Genomic DNA, 15,461 nt, shown 5'->3' with positions numbered 1-15,461 from the left:
TTGTTTTCCTCTTTTACCTCAGGCGGCAAGGGAAACGGTCACATGTGCTCTAATTCTGTTGTGGCTGGATTATGCCAATGCCCTTTATGTCGGTGCTCCGGGCTACCTGTTGAAAAGGCTACAGGGGGTACAGAATATGGCAGCCAGACTGCTATTAGGCATTTTGGCTAGGAACAGTGTTCGCCATCAGCTGCGGTCTCTCCATTGGCTTCCCGTGGTGAACAGAGTTAAATATAAATCATTGGTTCTGGCCCATTGTGATCTCCACGGGTGCGGTCCTCTTTATCTGCAGAGATGGTTTTCTTTTTATGTTCCTTCGAGAGCCCTTCGATCCATGTCCCTTCGCTTTGCACAGGTCCCCCGCTTTAAGTATCAAAGGCTAGGTGCCAGCTCTTTTGCTGTGAAGGCTGCCGTGGCTTGGACTGCCCTTCCTCTCGTCCTGCGCTCCATTCAGGACCCAGCAGTTTTTAAAAAGAAATTAAAGACACACTTCTTTGCCTGATAGTCTCTCCCCATACCCCTCCAGGCATCGCGCCGGGACACTCAAGAGTATCTGCGCGTGTAATAAATATATGTAACATAACATAAAATAGTATATTCTCTGGTCAAGATTTTTTGAAAAACATGCGAAAAGATTACATTTCTTCTCCGTCTGCATCATTCAGCACCATGTGTGTTGCAAAGTTCAACCCAACTATATGATACCCTGGACCTTAGTCTGGGGCATATACAAAATGAACATGTTGGTAGAGCATACGCTGGCATGATGCTGAACAGAGTGGCAGAAGTCAAACATATAACATAAGCAAGTGTGAGACTCCTGTCCTTTGGGGAAAGGCTACCACCCTTGGACCATAGAGAAGGATATCAAAACAATATATTGTTAAGCTGTGCACACTCTAAAGATTCCACTGGTGGGTTGCAGAACTTCATTCAGAATGGTTGGATGGGAAACTGTTCAGGAATATGCTTTGCAGCTTCCGGCCACGTCTCTATAGCAAAGATCAACAGACACGTTTGTTCACATAAGTCTCCTAAATGGCAGCTTTGAATCTCATCCACACATGACACAGCTCTGGATTAATTTAAAACCACTTTAGTTGGCTCCCAAGCCAATTGCACCCTTGAACTCACCAATTCTTTGTATTTTAGAGTGGGATTACCGCCTCCCAGTGAGCCACGGTCCAGAGGCCTTTAAGCCCATTTCATCACCAGCCTAGGACAATTCTATCCAAGTCACTGACATAAGCTGGAAATTAAACTCAGCCTGCATCCTTGTCAATACATAACAATGGGGGTGACCCAAAAATAATCAGAAAGACCTGGGTAGTTAATGATATGTGACAACAGCGGTTCAATCGGAAAAATCCACTATAGCAATAAGGTTTTAATGGACGCGCTTATCCTAAATATTTCTCAGTAGCCCAAGCCATACAACTCGAGGATGGGGATAGGTACTCTTTCTGATAGTAAGGGAGAGTTTGCTTATATTATTGTCAAATTTTAACATCACACACAAAAGAAACACATTTGAATGTATACAATTTTCTGTATTTTGAAAACCACCAAATATAGGTACTTTATACATATATGGTTGCGCCAAAGAAATACGTGAAGGGTTGCTCAGGAAAGAAGTTTTAGGAGAGAGGAGGAAGATCTATTACATAGAGTATCTTATTTACACAATAGCCTGTTCGTATATACTTATTATACAACATAATTATGGTCACAATCAGGAAAAACAACATAGACCTAGTGAAATAGAGCTGCCCCATGAATGGCAGTTCTTCCTCAAAATCGTTGGTGACTATGTAAAGAGCATATTGCTAGATCCAACGCTTATGTTGCAAGATTCTGTGTTAGAAACTCACAAAACGTCAGCAGTGCACAGATTGTGAAAGCGCCTCTTTATCCTTTGTTCTTAACAGTCATATCTGAAAAAATAACCAAATGTGCGTGGACTGGTGACAATCCAGGCACACCAAGTATTGTTGGTAGGGGTCAGCATCAGTAAAACATGACCAACTAGATCCATTCTGCTTAGACTTTGAACTTGTGCATATGTGGTAAACTGTGAGCAAGGGGGGAAGTTGAGGGGAGAAGCAATCCTAACTTGCCTAAAAAAGTATCAAGAAATTATCAGGGTAGTGTTGACTAGCAGGCGCCATGGACAGAAATTCAGTGATCAGAAGCTTATTGTAAGGATTAAGGCCTCCTTATAGCAGCAGGAGAGGCAGAGCCAAAAATACATCCAAGAATCTAATTTACTGTGCAACAGTGTTCTAACCCATCCACCACTCAGAGTCGCTTTCCATTCATCTGGAGCAGAAGTGGATATATGCATACGTCAAACTGTAAAAGTTTAACACTGATGATATATTCTTGAGTGTTAGCTTTATGACAGCTTACTCATGTGACAGTCTGATCTCAGCTAAATTTCTAGTACAGTGATAATCTGATTTTAGAGCAGTCTGATTTTGTACAGGTTTCATCCAATGATGTTCTGATCCAGTTTTTCAAATACTCTATAGGTTTTATACTATCATGCGATGCAAAAAATTGCATTGGCTTCATTATCACAAGTAATCATGACCATCGTCTTTTTATGGCCTTCGTTTGTACGTAGAAAGATTTAATAATGCATAGCTCACAAAGCACCACTTTAAAGCCTTCACATTCAACCAATGCATTTTGGACCAAACCCTACTTTTCTTTGTAGTTACTGAAGCTTCTTTTATAATACTTCTGAAAGCTGCATCAGCTTGCAATCTCAATGATGCGCTGCAAAGACACATCTACCCCATTCAAATGGGAGCAATAATAAATAGTTACAGTGTTCAGCTTAAGTATTCTGAGTTGTATGTTAAGCACTCTATATCTGTTGTACCAAGGAACAAAATCAAACAAGCACGTAGATTATGCACTGGTGAGTAATTGAAGCATTTGTGAGCCCCTGGATGCATGTTACGCCGTATGTCGGAGAACAGCCATTGTGTCAGACAGTCCTTAAAACAGTCTGAAGGTTTATGTCTCAGGTAATCACATAATGCAGTGGTAGATCTATCTTGTATATATAGTGTACATAATAGTAACCACCTCTCACTAGTCCATCCATGCCTATGTTACATATTACTTTTGGGGGCAAGTGGTCAGAGAACAATGCTTGAATGGTGTTCAGGGCATACAGGCTTGCATAGGACAGTGGCTGCCCTTCCACTGTGCCTTCTAGTATGATGTATGTGCAGTAGCTGTTACTGTGTTTCAATATATATTTCTAGAGAACACCAGGCACAATACCCCTGTATAAATAGAAAAGGATGTTCTAAATATGTTGAACCTTCCATTTCTTTATTATTATTATTATTATTATTTATTAATTAAAATCTTACAATGAGGCAATATACATAATCAACTATAAAAATACAAGAATAACAATGCAATATTTTTTACGTTTGATAAAATCCATTTCAAATTGCTATATACATTTTAATATATATCATACAGTACTCCTAGATTTTAATTTGTGTTCTTCTAATTTTGATTCTATTCTTACAAAAAACTTTGCAAAAGCGGAATACATTAGTATATCATCGGAGTGTAGACATATTATCAAAGCTTGCCTGCATGTCCGAACTCCTCGAGCATTGAAAAGTTTCTTGAGCATGGTTTTTCTTTCAATTTCCAGTTCAGGGCAGACACAGTAGACGAATAATGTTCTCCTCTCCTGATTTACATAGTCTACATAATGTATCTTCTTCTGATTTTATCCATGGTGGGAGATGATATACGCCAAAACGAGCTTTTGTGAAGATTTGTTTATAAGTATGCTTGTACCTTCTTTTTTGAAAACCCATTCATTATTGGCCACGGGTGTTTTTTCAAAGTATGTCTTTAAGCCTTACCAGCGATCGATGAGTTGTTATTTTATTGATTGCTTTTTTGAATGATTCCGGGGTTATTGTAGTCCCCCAGACTGGAGTCACAGCAAATTCTTCTAACGCTGCATTTAAGTATTTCCAGGCCTGCAATTTCCTGTTTTCACTTATTTCCTGCCATAATAATTGAGACATTTGTTTTTCATGGTCATTTTTTATTCTATTCCATACTTTAATAAATTGTCCTTTTCTCGCATATAACTGGTTAGTTAGTCCAAACTCCAGCCTTATTTGCGCTGGGGATGCATTATTAGGCAAATGAAAGAGGGTTTTAAAAGTTTGTGACCGCATTATTAATGGTCACAGCATCTTTCCCACTTGAAGCCTCACTACCATATGTTAAGGTAGGCAGCAATTTTGCTGATATGACCTTTAAGAACGGGCGATAAGTCAGATCACCTAATGATTTCTGCAAGATCCTAAATGCAGCTATCAAAGCATTTGCTTTCCTTTGAATGTGCATTTTTTGCGGGAGAAAATTTCCATTATCATCAAATAAAACTCCCAAGTATTTGTATAATTCCACTTGTTCTAATTGGACTTTCTCCAGAAACCATTTGGATTCATGTTTTAATCTTGAATTTTTGCTGATCACCAAAACTTTCGTCTTTGTTTCATTTATCACCATCCCGTTTTCTTTTGAATACAATGATATTCGATCTATTAGCCGTTGTAACCTCACTTTTGTTTGGCTTAGAAGGATGACATCATCTGCGTATAGCAAATTAGATATCTGTTTGTTGGCTAGTTTAGGCGGGTGTGCATTTATTTCATTCATTGCATCATTTCTTGAGAAGAGATGGGTTTTTTGTAAACATGCTACATGTAAATATCTAGGTTTCAAATATGCATGTAGTAGGAGTAGTCATACTCTGCAAATTCCATGTCAAAAAGTATCTTCGGTTTCTGTCGACATTTCTATTTTTGAACATTAATTAGGGGGATGTGATGTGATTGCTAAAAAACATTGCCCTGTGAGTTATTGTGCTACTGGTTCCGTTCCCATCTCCATCTTGAAAAATGGTAGCTAGACGGAAGAGTGTGCATCATGTTTATCAGCTGTCAGCCACCAGTCAGTATCTGCATGCATTATAACAAGCATATATCAGAACAAATTGAAGGGCCTGATTTAGATCTTGGTGGACGGGTTACTCCATCACAACAGTGACGGATATCCCATCCTCTGAAATAGGATATAATGGGATTTATATTTCGGCAGACAGGATATCCTATAACCCCTCCACCAAGATCTAAATCAGGCCCTCAGTACAGAGTGCAGCCGGCCCAACGCTTTTCAAGTAAATGAGAGATGCATTTCAGTCCATTTTTTGACCCGCACCCCGCCACACCCAAAAGACAGGGTTGGTTTAGGTTGTGGCTCTTGCTGTTACTCATAGTAATTCGTCAGTCATGTGCGGGAGGTTGAGAGATGGTTTAGAGCCAGTCGTCTTATGAGCTTTCTGATACAAAGTCAGTCTCTCCAATTGAAGCATTTAGTTCACTGCCAATATTCTGATCCGGATTGTGTGATTTTTGATAATTTAACCTTGTGATGACTTGATCTTTTAATGGTCAGATTTTGTGGCAGTCTTGTGGTCATTCTCGAGGAAGTGCGATAGTGCGTATTTGATCTGCAGTGAGCAATTTTGTGATAGCTTGAACTTGTGATTTTTAGTTTCACATCCAGTGATAGATTAGTCTTGCTCTAGTCGGATCTCAGTTAAATCTTCGGAGTAGCGATAGTCTGATTTGTACCCATCTCATTTTGTGCCCATTTCCTCTAGTGAGTTTCCTCTCCTGATTTTGTAGACAGCCTGACCTTGAAATGGTTGATCTTTTGATGGTATGACCTTATTAAATTGGCCTCAGGTTTGGGACAGAGAGGTAATATGATTATACAACAATTTGTAAATGTACAATATTCGTATACGATTATTCAATAATGTCACATTCAAATATTTTAATTTTTCCAAACATATCTGTAAGGAGTTAATGCCTTTGAAGTTCAGATTATTTTTGAAGGAGTTAATAAAGGATGTAAGGTCATTTTTCAGTCAACGTTCATCCGCACTCAATTTCTGAAGTAGAAATTTTAAGTCCCTAATGTTGGTTGTTTCCGACCTTAACATACAATGTGGAGAAATGTCTACCTTTTAACAAACTAAGCTTCCACTTCCTGTACGTTACCTGTTGTTGTCACTCCGGGGATGGTATCGGCAACTAGAAAGAGCTCATCAATGGGATCCACCAAGTGCTTGATATTGATTTTTCTTGCATTGTAGTAATTACCATCAGCAGCCATTCCTGCACGTTCTATCGCCACCAGGTGCTGAAACCTGGACTCGATAAAAGAGATAATTCATCCAATTGCAGTTGATTGTTTCCCACGAAAATTTGTTAACTAAGGTAGCAAAACATTTTGGCTGGGTGGTTGTGTTCATCTATCCGTTTTATAGTATGGTACACGTTAACACTCTAATTATATCAATGGGTAGAAGTTTGATGGAATTAAAACCAACATTCTAGATCACAAACACCAGGACCTAAAGATGCCATAGAGTACATATGAAAGAACATTTCTGTTTACCTAGTTCAGCATCACCAACGACTACAACAACAGGCAACCTAGAATGTTCCTATGATTGGTGATGTCTGCTTGGGTATTGAGATATATTGTGATATTCTTCATCCGATTGCCCCTTTAAGTATCTAACTTAGGCACTCGTTTTAAGTGAGGCAGAGCAGGATCGACAGGGGTGGCAGATAGGAACCGAATGTCTGATTTTAAGTAGCTTGGTGTTCCAACAACCAGAATTACCTGATTTTATCAGGTACAAATTTGGGAAAACCTCCAGTAAGCTGTAGCACAGAAAGTGAGCAGACTCAGGCTGTGGCCTACCCAAACCCCTCCCATAGATCCAAGGGAACATTCGATGTATACCCAGCAGCTCTGGAGGACTGCCATGCCCCTGAAGCCCTCCCTACCCCATGGCCTCCACGAAGTCACCCAAAGCCCATTTACATTTTCCACCTGCTCACTGCAGGTGGTTAACAGGAGCAGAAAAATCCCTGAAGTCTGGAAACCCTGCCATGTTTGACCCGGTTATATTGTTCGCTTTCTGCTGTGTTTGTGAAGGGCTGGACAGGGAATTTGATTATCACAGCCAGGGATTTTCCAATAACTAATGCAAACCTGGCATTATTTTACTCATGGCAAGTTGCAAAAATAAGGTTCCCGAAAGGACTATACAGTAACTCAATTGTATTGATGGATTTGTGTAAAATATGGTAAGAAGCATTCATAGCCAAAGTATTTGATGGAAATTGCATAAAACAATAAAATGTATGCTTTCAAAAAAAGTTGAGCCATAGACTGAAACCTAAAAAAGAATTTCGAAGACAAAGATTTTGACTCTTGAAGAGTAAAAAAAAAAAATGGGGTTGGTTCGAAGAGAGAGTCGCCTAGGGTCAGAGTTAAATACAAACGCCGTCAGACTTCACACCACCTCTGAGTACCTACTACTACTGTGATTCGAACTGGTTCTTTTTAAAACAGACCTGATCAACTTGTTTAGATGGAGCGTTTTATGTGTTGAACAACTAATATTAGCCTATCTGCTTACATCCTGCCCTAAGGACAAAGTGACAAAAAATGAAATTCACTGTTCCTTTGCCAGTAACCGCTTTGTGGCAACTCCGTGACTATCAAGTTACAGGAAACATTTTAATTAACAAATCTAAAGCTATTGGGAGTCTTTGTAAACAGTATGTAATCAATGGTGGAGGTTTAAACAGAGCATTCTAGATACCTAAGTGTTCTAAAACTCCTACATGGTTTTGGTGGAATCGTACCACTAGTAGGTTTGTTAAGCAAATATTCCTTCCTGGTTGACAAGAGGCACAATTGTCTTGGTATTTAATGGTATCTTATTAAAGCACACAAAAGTTATGAATGGAAATTCCTAAATCAATATTAATGACATAACATAGTCACTCATTTTGATTCCATCCCATCGTTTTGATCTTGTTTATAGCAGTAGACACCAGTAGTGTAACTCCCGAACTATTGTGCAAAATGTCTTGACATTTCTCATTACACAATTTCACCGAATTTGTTAATGCAGGAGAGTCGTTGAGACATTTTCTGCCCGAACAAATCTCCTGATGGTATCTTGTGCTCCTTGTTACACTGAGTGCACCTGAGTAGAAAGACACAAGAGATACCAACAAACTCACGCTCAAACTTTCATTTGCATAATTTCTCAACACACAAAAAAGTGATTTTGCATGCCCCTAGCTTTCAAGCACATGTATCTTATTACAACGGATTTGGTTTTAAATGGCTTCTTTCAAAAAACAAAACAAAAAAAAACAGTTCCCTTGTGTGGGTGTGGTCTCATTAAAAACTATTTTCAAACATGAGAAGTACAGGTTTAGGAAGGTGTTCTTGCCCCCCCCCCCCCCCCTCCTGAATATAGCCTGATCGCCCGCTGTCGAGATCGGTAGGTAAAGGCCTTTGCCCCTATTTATAGGCCCGAGGTGAGGGCTAACAATGAGGAAAAGGGCATTTTACAACTGATATAGCCCAAGCCAGAAGGGCTACAAGGCTATTAGAACATTACACCCACTGAGAGTTGAATGTTCTAAATTAAAAAGGGAGAAACAGAAAGACAAACATTGGCATGTTGGAGCAGAAAGGTTATACCAGCCATTATAAGCCCTGAGTCACTTCATTGTCACTCTACGTAATTAATTTGGCAGACTCTTTGTCACATAATGAGCAGAAAGAGAATTTGAAAAAGAGCACTATCATTAAATCAATCTGCGTGCTGGAGCCAAATTCCTTAAAGCGGGCACGCTAAGGATCGACTTGTCTTTGTGTTGGAACAAGACCGGCTGAAGGGGACTTGAATTTTAGAAGCTTCTGAATGTGCAACTTTCTGGATTTTGCATTGTATATCAATTATATCGTCTGAGAGCCCTTTTTTTCCACATCAACTAATTCTCGTTTTCATTTTCTCTATTTATAATTTGAGTTAATGCCAGGCGCCAAGGCAGATGCTAGGATTGTCCTTGCCCTATGCCAAGTGTCAATTTGCCACCATCAACTCTCCTTTTACCTGTGAATTAGTGCCTGATTTTGGGGCCCGTCTAGCGCCTCCTCTTGGTGCTGTACCGTACTACCGGCCTGGCCTCTAACTCATCAATTAGTGAACAAGAGCCATGTGGTGACATACGTCAAAGCCATTTTTCAACAATATGTTCACCACTCATAGAGCATGATAGAAAATGGCACAGACACAGGATAAAATAAATTGTGAACATGTTTCATAATTACCTGGGTGAGGCAGGATCCCCATCCTTACAAAGAAATCTCAAGGCAGACTTTTCATCCTCGTGCTGATAAAACAGGAGAGGGACCGGGGCCTTAAGAACACCTACAACAAAAAAACACATTGCGCAGTATGTGGGTGGTGTCTTAGTTGTTTTAGATGGCCATTAAACGTTCAATGAGTCTACATCATGATTCTGGGATAAATGGCCAATATTCAGAAAACTGGAAACATCCTCAATGGAGCGCTCTGCCTTGATTCAAGATGCATTCAGCGAAAAAAGTATAAGTTACTCACTTGAAGCAACTCTGGTACACATAGTCCTACATCTGGGCGACATGTGGGACTTTCTTTCTTCTAGGTCTTAAATCAGATTATTTAGTGTACAACTGTAAAATCAAGCTTCGTAAGCATGGTTGGTGTGTAGCCACACTTGTGCCTGAAGCCACCACCTTATATTCCATGTCTTCAAATTAAATGCATATAACATATTGTGCACACATTTAACTAAAGAAAGGGGCTGATGAGTGCGATCCTCCAGAATAAAGCAGAGCTACAAGATAAGAAGCACAGAGGTCACAACATGCGAGGAATTTGTACTTTTGCCTAGTTTCTCAAAACATTCTGGGAAGATTTCCAAGCCTATCAGATTTGAAGAAATGAAAAATACGTTTTGGAACAACAGATAAAATACCACATTTTCAGCCTTTGGGGGAAGTCTGGGGGGGTCCCTTTCCTCTTCAAGGGAGCGCCCTCAGGGGATGCACTGACTGGTGCAGTCAGCGTGCCTCCTGACAGTCTTTGTTTATGCCCCTGCATCCATAATATGGGGAGCAGAAGGAAATTGTTGCCCTCATTAGCATGGGACCACTGCTCATGCTAATAAGAGAATATCTTCTTACGATAGCGCTGAACTATATTGTGCGCCAGTGCTATCTGTATTACAGAAGGAGCTGCACCAGCATCTGTAGCCCCTCCTGTAATACCCAGGTGCCACGGGGCGCAGAAAGCAGGTGCACACAACCATTTCACCCCCCTGCACTTTAGGTAGTACAGCCCAGATCTTCAGGCCTTTCATCTACTGCAATTCTGCTTGGATCGTGGAATGAGTGCCCCTGTTTGTTGATTTCAAACACTGTAGTAATATTGTCATTAATTAAAAAATTACTCATTCTCTCGCCGAAGGAAGTGCAGCTTTTCGAGTCAGAAAGAATGCCTCCAATTCTAAAACACTGATGTGACTGCAGATAAAAGATGATGGACCTGCAGAGGACCAAGGGTACCTCCCTCCGCCACATCAGGGCTACTCTGGTGTCACAGGATCCTGAATATAACAAGAGGAACAGGATGCGAATAAGGAGATCATCTTTCAATGAGTAGCTCTCCAAACTCAACCTCTTAACTTCAGTGATAAGAACAAGGAAAGATTGAATGTCTCTCCCTTTTCTGGTTAATCCTCCTGATTCTGTGAATGGTGGATCAAGGTTCGAGACAAAGGCTTCTGTGAGTGGTGGATCATGGTACAAGGGTCAGTTGGCTGTCTTGCTGTTCTCAGCTACAGGGACTTAAAAGCCAAACAAGCCTGCCTTGGCTAGTCAATAGCCACAACCGCTTGATCGCCACTGACGGCCGACATGCAGCCCGGGAGACAGAGTCCGGAGACTCAAAAGTTGCACCTGACTCTGCTGAACCTGGGAACGTTGTCAGAGTGCCTTTTGGTCGCCCAAGAAGGACACTAGCATCCACCAAATGATTCCGCTGGGTTTGTTGTGACTGGAGACCAGCAATCCAGTGGCAAAATAACTTTTGCTGGACTCCACCAGGACTTTGATGGACATCGACCCTTGTGGCCAAAGTCACCCCACAAAGACCAAGGAGTAGCCCCAGGGCAGGAAGACCCCCATACCCCGCTCCCCCCCCCCCCCCCCATCAAACGCACAGCATCCTATTCTGTATCCCTTTCACCTGGTACTCTCTGTTGATGTCTATGGCGGGTCGCCCATAGAGCCTGGAACTGGATTGGAGACTGCTTTGGTGACAAGGTAATTGTCCTACAAGCCCTCACTGACCCCTTGACTTGTTCCCTGCCGGAGATGGTCGCCCAAAGCGGGCCAGAGTATCCCAACACAACTTAACAAAACTTTTAAAAGTTGGCGCTAGCCGCAGCACTTGGCAATGCTTATTTGCATTTCGAGTGAAAAGCAGTGATTTACTGTTTGCTGAAATATTTATATCTCCTGAACACTCCAGTAGATTTTGCTTGTTTTGGTGTCTAAAAATTCATAAAAATAAAAACTATTTTTATAAATAGGTGTCAGATTTATTTTGTGTTTTGTGACTTGCTTATTTCGTTCTTTAGTTAAACAGGTGGGGCGGAAGCAGGGGCGTAACACAGGCCCCTGCATCCCCCACAGTGCGGGGGAGGGGAGGTCCTGAGTTGCAGGGGGCCCCCTCCGCCCAGTACTCGGGCCTCAGAGGGGCCCCTCCGTGTACCTTGCGGGGGGGCCCCCTCAGCTTTGGTTACGCCAGTGGGTGGAAGAGTGTCTTTCTATAATACTGCTACCTGAAATGGGAAGGAGATGAAGAGGTAATGGTGGCATACTGTAAACAAAGCATCTATTCTTGACAGGCACAACCACAACCTCATTTAAGTTAGGTCCAGGACCTGCTTTATATGTTACCATTTCTCCCCTCCGTTGCTTTGTTATGAAAGTAAACACAACTGTAGCATTCAGCACATATTTTGTGCAGGTGACTTGGTTATGTTATTACTGTCTCCGGACTCGAAATGAGACATTTAGAAACAGATGTCAAAAACAAAAATATGAGTCGCAACAGCAAATGGAGATTAGGCAACCAAGGTTCAAGGTAGCAACATTTTAATCAGGGACACTGGAAAATATGCGGCTGGGGGCACCAAATTATGCAGCAGAGATGACTAAATTATGCTGCAAGAAGATGCAAATTATGTGGCATAAATTGGCATATTTTATGCTAGTATTAATTGCTTATTTTGTCATTTTTATACTTGTTAACACTAACTCGGCAAAGACTTCAATCCATTAGTTCCAGTTTACCACCCATATACAGCAATATACAACAGGAAGGTGACCAGTCTACTTTTGTGAAGTGACTTCCAATGAGGCAACATGTATCACCGCGTTTTAAGTACATTTTGCTTCGTTTGCTCAAGAAAAACAAATGTAGGTAAATCCGGCAGATGATGGATTATGTGGTAAATGGGGAATATCCATAACTATGCAGAAAACATTGCAGCCTCAAAATCACCTAATTCCTGTGCCCCAATTTTATATTATGCGTTCAGGCCACAGACACCTTGCGGAATATTATCAAATGGAGGGGAGGAGGGTAAAGCCCTACAATGGCAGATCTTGTGATTTTAATACCAAGTAACTGCAAAGGTATTTTGCACGAAGAAAGATATAGACAATAGCATAACTAGAGTAGATTACATTATATTTTGATTTTTTAGTAACCCTTCAATTTTTTTCTGATTTCTTGATATGCTTTCTAATTTTCCTATTAGCCATGTACAGTCAACACGCGTTTTGCCTTGTGGTGGCAGGCACACCCTTTTCAAGGGTTCTGTTCACTAAGTATTCTTCATGGTAAGCTGTACTGTGGTACGGTCTAGATGTGATGTATCCAACTGTGTCAGAATGTGGTCTGGTGGCTTTTAGAGACCCCTCCAAGATGGGCAGGGTGGCATTACGACTTAAAAATAGATCACTGCCTCTCAAGGGTGTCTCCTCCGCAATGGCGGAGGAGCATCGCCCCACTAGCTCAGAGTCAGGAAGTGAAAAATTAAACGATATAATATAATATTTTCATTTTTAATTTGCAGACTGAGCCAGCATGTGCAGGGAGGGGCGCGGCCATGGGAGGGGGGTGAAGGACTGGTTTGTGCACTTATAAGTGTGCATGTGTGCTTGGCTGTCCGTCTCAGGCCGGCCAAACACACATGCGCACTTAGGTTTCTCCAACCGGGCTGCACTGAACTGCCGGGTTGGAGAAACAGCACAGACTCCTGTGCCTGAGTTGAGCATCCAACCAGCCTGCTCAGGCCAATCCCTGCGTTCCTCTCATAGCATCAGAACGCTGAGGTGCGAGAAGCGATACCCCCACTGAACCCCCTCCACCCGCCCACCACCTCTTCATTGTGTCTGCCACCACTGATCCCTACGACAGTTAAGAAGTCTCACCATAGTGCGAGCCGAATACACACAGGAACTCTGGCATATGCACCTAGAACCGAGTCTAAACAGGGCTGAAATAAGTAAATAACAAACATAATAACTAAGTCAAAGATGACGTTTTAATCCATCTAAAACTCATTTTATCAGCTGTACGTACTCCGGGATTACTGTGTGGTCTGCACATATTGCAAATGTTTGTTGAGAAATCGAACGGAATGCTAGCTCTCCCTTCCAGATAACACATAAGAGGTTTAGTCCTATTTGTCAAATTGATTTAACTTCCAATAAATATTTACTTTGGCATTCCAGGAGTCTTACTCCTCCTGGACGGCCGGATAAGAGTCTCCCAAACACCGGGATCGTCCGGGATATGAATGTGCACTAATACTGAGTAACAACTGCCCAAAAAAAAACATTCCAATAAAAATTCCATGCGAGTGTTCTGCCGCAGCCTTTATCTTGGGCAAACCATGCCAGGTATGCTTCATCCGATCAGACATCTGAGGAACTCGCTGGGTGCCTCCTGAGTTCTCGGACACACTGCCTTAGGTGCTGGAGACAGGCCGTGCTGTACATCCTTGCTTACGTGCAAAAGGTCTAGGCACAGAGATCTTCCACTGACACATGTCAGGTGTAAGACGACGGTACTTATAGACTTGCTCCTCCCATCCCGCAGCCTTTATCTTGGACAAACCATGCCAGGTATGCTTCATCCGATCAGACATCTGAGGAACTGGCTGGGTGCCTCCTGAGTTCTCGGACACACTGCCTTAGGTGCTGGAGACAGGCCGTGCTGTACATCCTTGCTTACGTGTAAAAGGTCTAGGCACAGAGATCTTCCACTGACACATGTCAGGTGTAAGACGACGGTACTTATGGACTTGCTCCTCCCATCCCAACATAAAAATGCACAATAAAAAAGCAGAACTGGATGAGAAGAACACAACTGACAGGGGATACATTGTGCTCTCTGTATAAGCATACTAGCTACGAAAAATATATCTTTCAAAGGATGCAATAAGAAGCTAAACTTATTTACCAACACTGAAAAAAGAGCATTTTTAAATGCCGGTGACATTTCCCTGTTAAAGAAGCAGGACCAGCTGCCGTTCGATAGAAGGGCAAGCACAATTCTACTAAGAGTTACTAGCCAGAAGCAGTTCAGTGGTAGGCTTTGGAAATGTCCCGAGCACCTGCAGGAAGCACCCAGTTACTCTGGGTAAAGTATTAAATTATTGCTGTTTTGGTGAACTTCCGCTTCTGATGAAACATGATGAGGCAGGATCTGTTGGGTAATGCACAGATCACTACAAATATACACCAAGTGAGTCTATCAACATGCTCACACTTTTCAGGCCTGGGCAACCATTCCCAAAACCGACATGCAAATAGTTGCCAATTAACAAGCAGCAACTATGGCCCCCTTTGGAATACTTGTGGATAACTATAGGTTTCAGAATCTCACCACAGCCCTTCAGCTGGATTAAACAGACTCCCTCCCAAACCCCGACTCACCCACAACTGGTTTGCTTTGTAAAGCCGGAGGGGAGGGGGGGGGGGGCTTTGCAGGCACCCCTTTCTTTTTTACATTTAGAAAACATCTGCCTGTTCTACACTAGACACAGTGGAAAGAATGCCTTCTCCTGAAGAGGGAGCAGCTCCTTCCTCTAAAGTATTCAGGCATCTTCACCATCAAAGAACCAGGCGTGGTGGATCTGTCAGACTCTGGTCGCTTACTCTCTTATAGACACAATGGATGGACTACTTTCTCTGTAGCAGGAAGTAGCCTTTCCACTAGGTCATTGGCATTGTAGACACAGTAGTAATGTACTTCAGCTTGCAGTTCCAGAAGGTAGTTATTCTACTATGTTTACTGCAGAGTATGTGGAGGGGTGTGGGGAGTTTACGTACAAAATACTGCATGAAGCCCAAGTTGGCCATTTCTCCTAGAGCTCCAGAAACTAGCTCCATTCTTC

General features: G+C 41.9%; 1 protein-coding gene across 6 annotated transcripts in view; it reads right to left on the bottom strand.

The window, feature by feature from the left end:
• Nucleotides 1-15,461, bottom strand: part of DGLUCY (D-glutamate cyclase) — a 257,725-nt gene that overhangs the window by 18,464 nt on the left and 223,800 nt on the right. For all 6 annotated transcript variants that reach the window (XM_085626535.1, XM_085626533.1, XM_085626534.1 and 3 more), the window contains 2 exons: nucleotides 9,274-9,373; nucleotides 6,123-6,271 (listed from right to left, as the gene is read on the bottom strand). In XM_085626535.1, the coding sequence (XP_085482661.1) occupies nucleotides 6,123-6,271; nucleotides 9,274-9,373 (249 nt within the window). The remainder of the gene's footprint in view (nucleotides 1-6,122; nucleotides 6,272-9,273; nucleotides 9,374-15,461) is intronic.

Source organism: Triturus cristatus, chromosome 9, assembly GCF_964204655.1.
Source record: "Triturus cristatus chromosome 9, aTriCri1.1, whole genome shotgun sequence".
In the NCBI taxonomy this organism is placed as follows: Eukaryota; Metazoa; Chordata; class Amphibia; order Caudata; family Salamandridae; genus Triturus; species Triturus cristatus.
The sequence above is the reverse complement of the archived record's forward strand: the minus strand, read 5'-3'. Positions and strand labels throughout refer to the sequence as shown.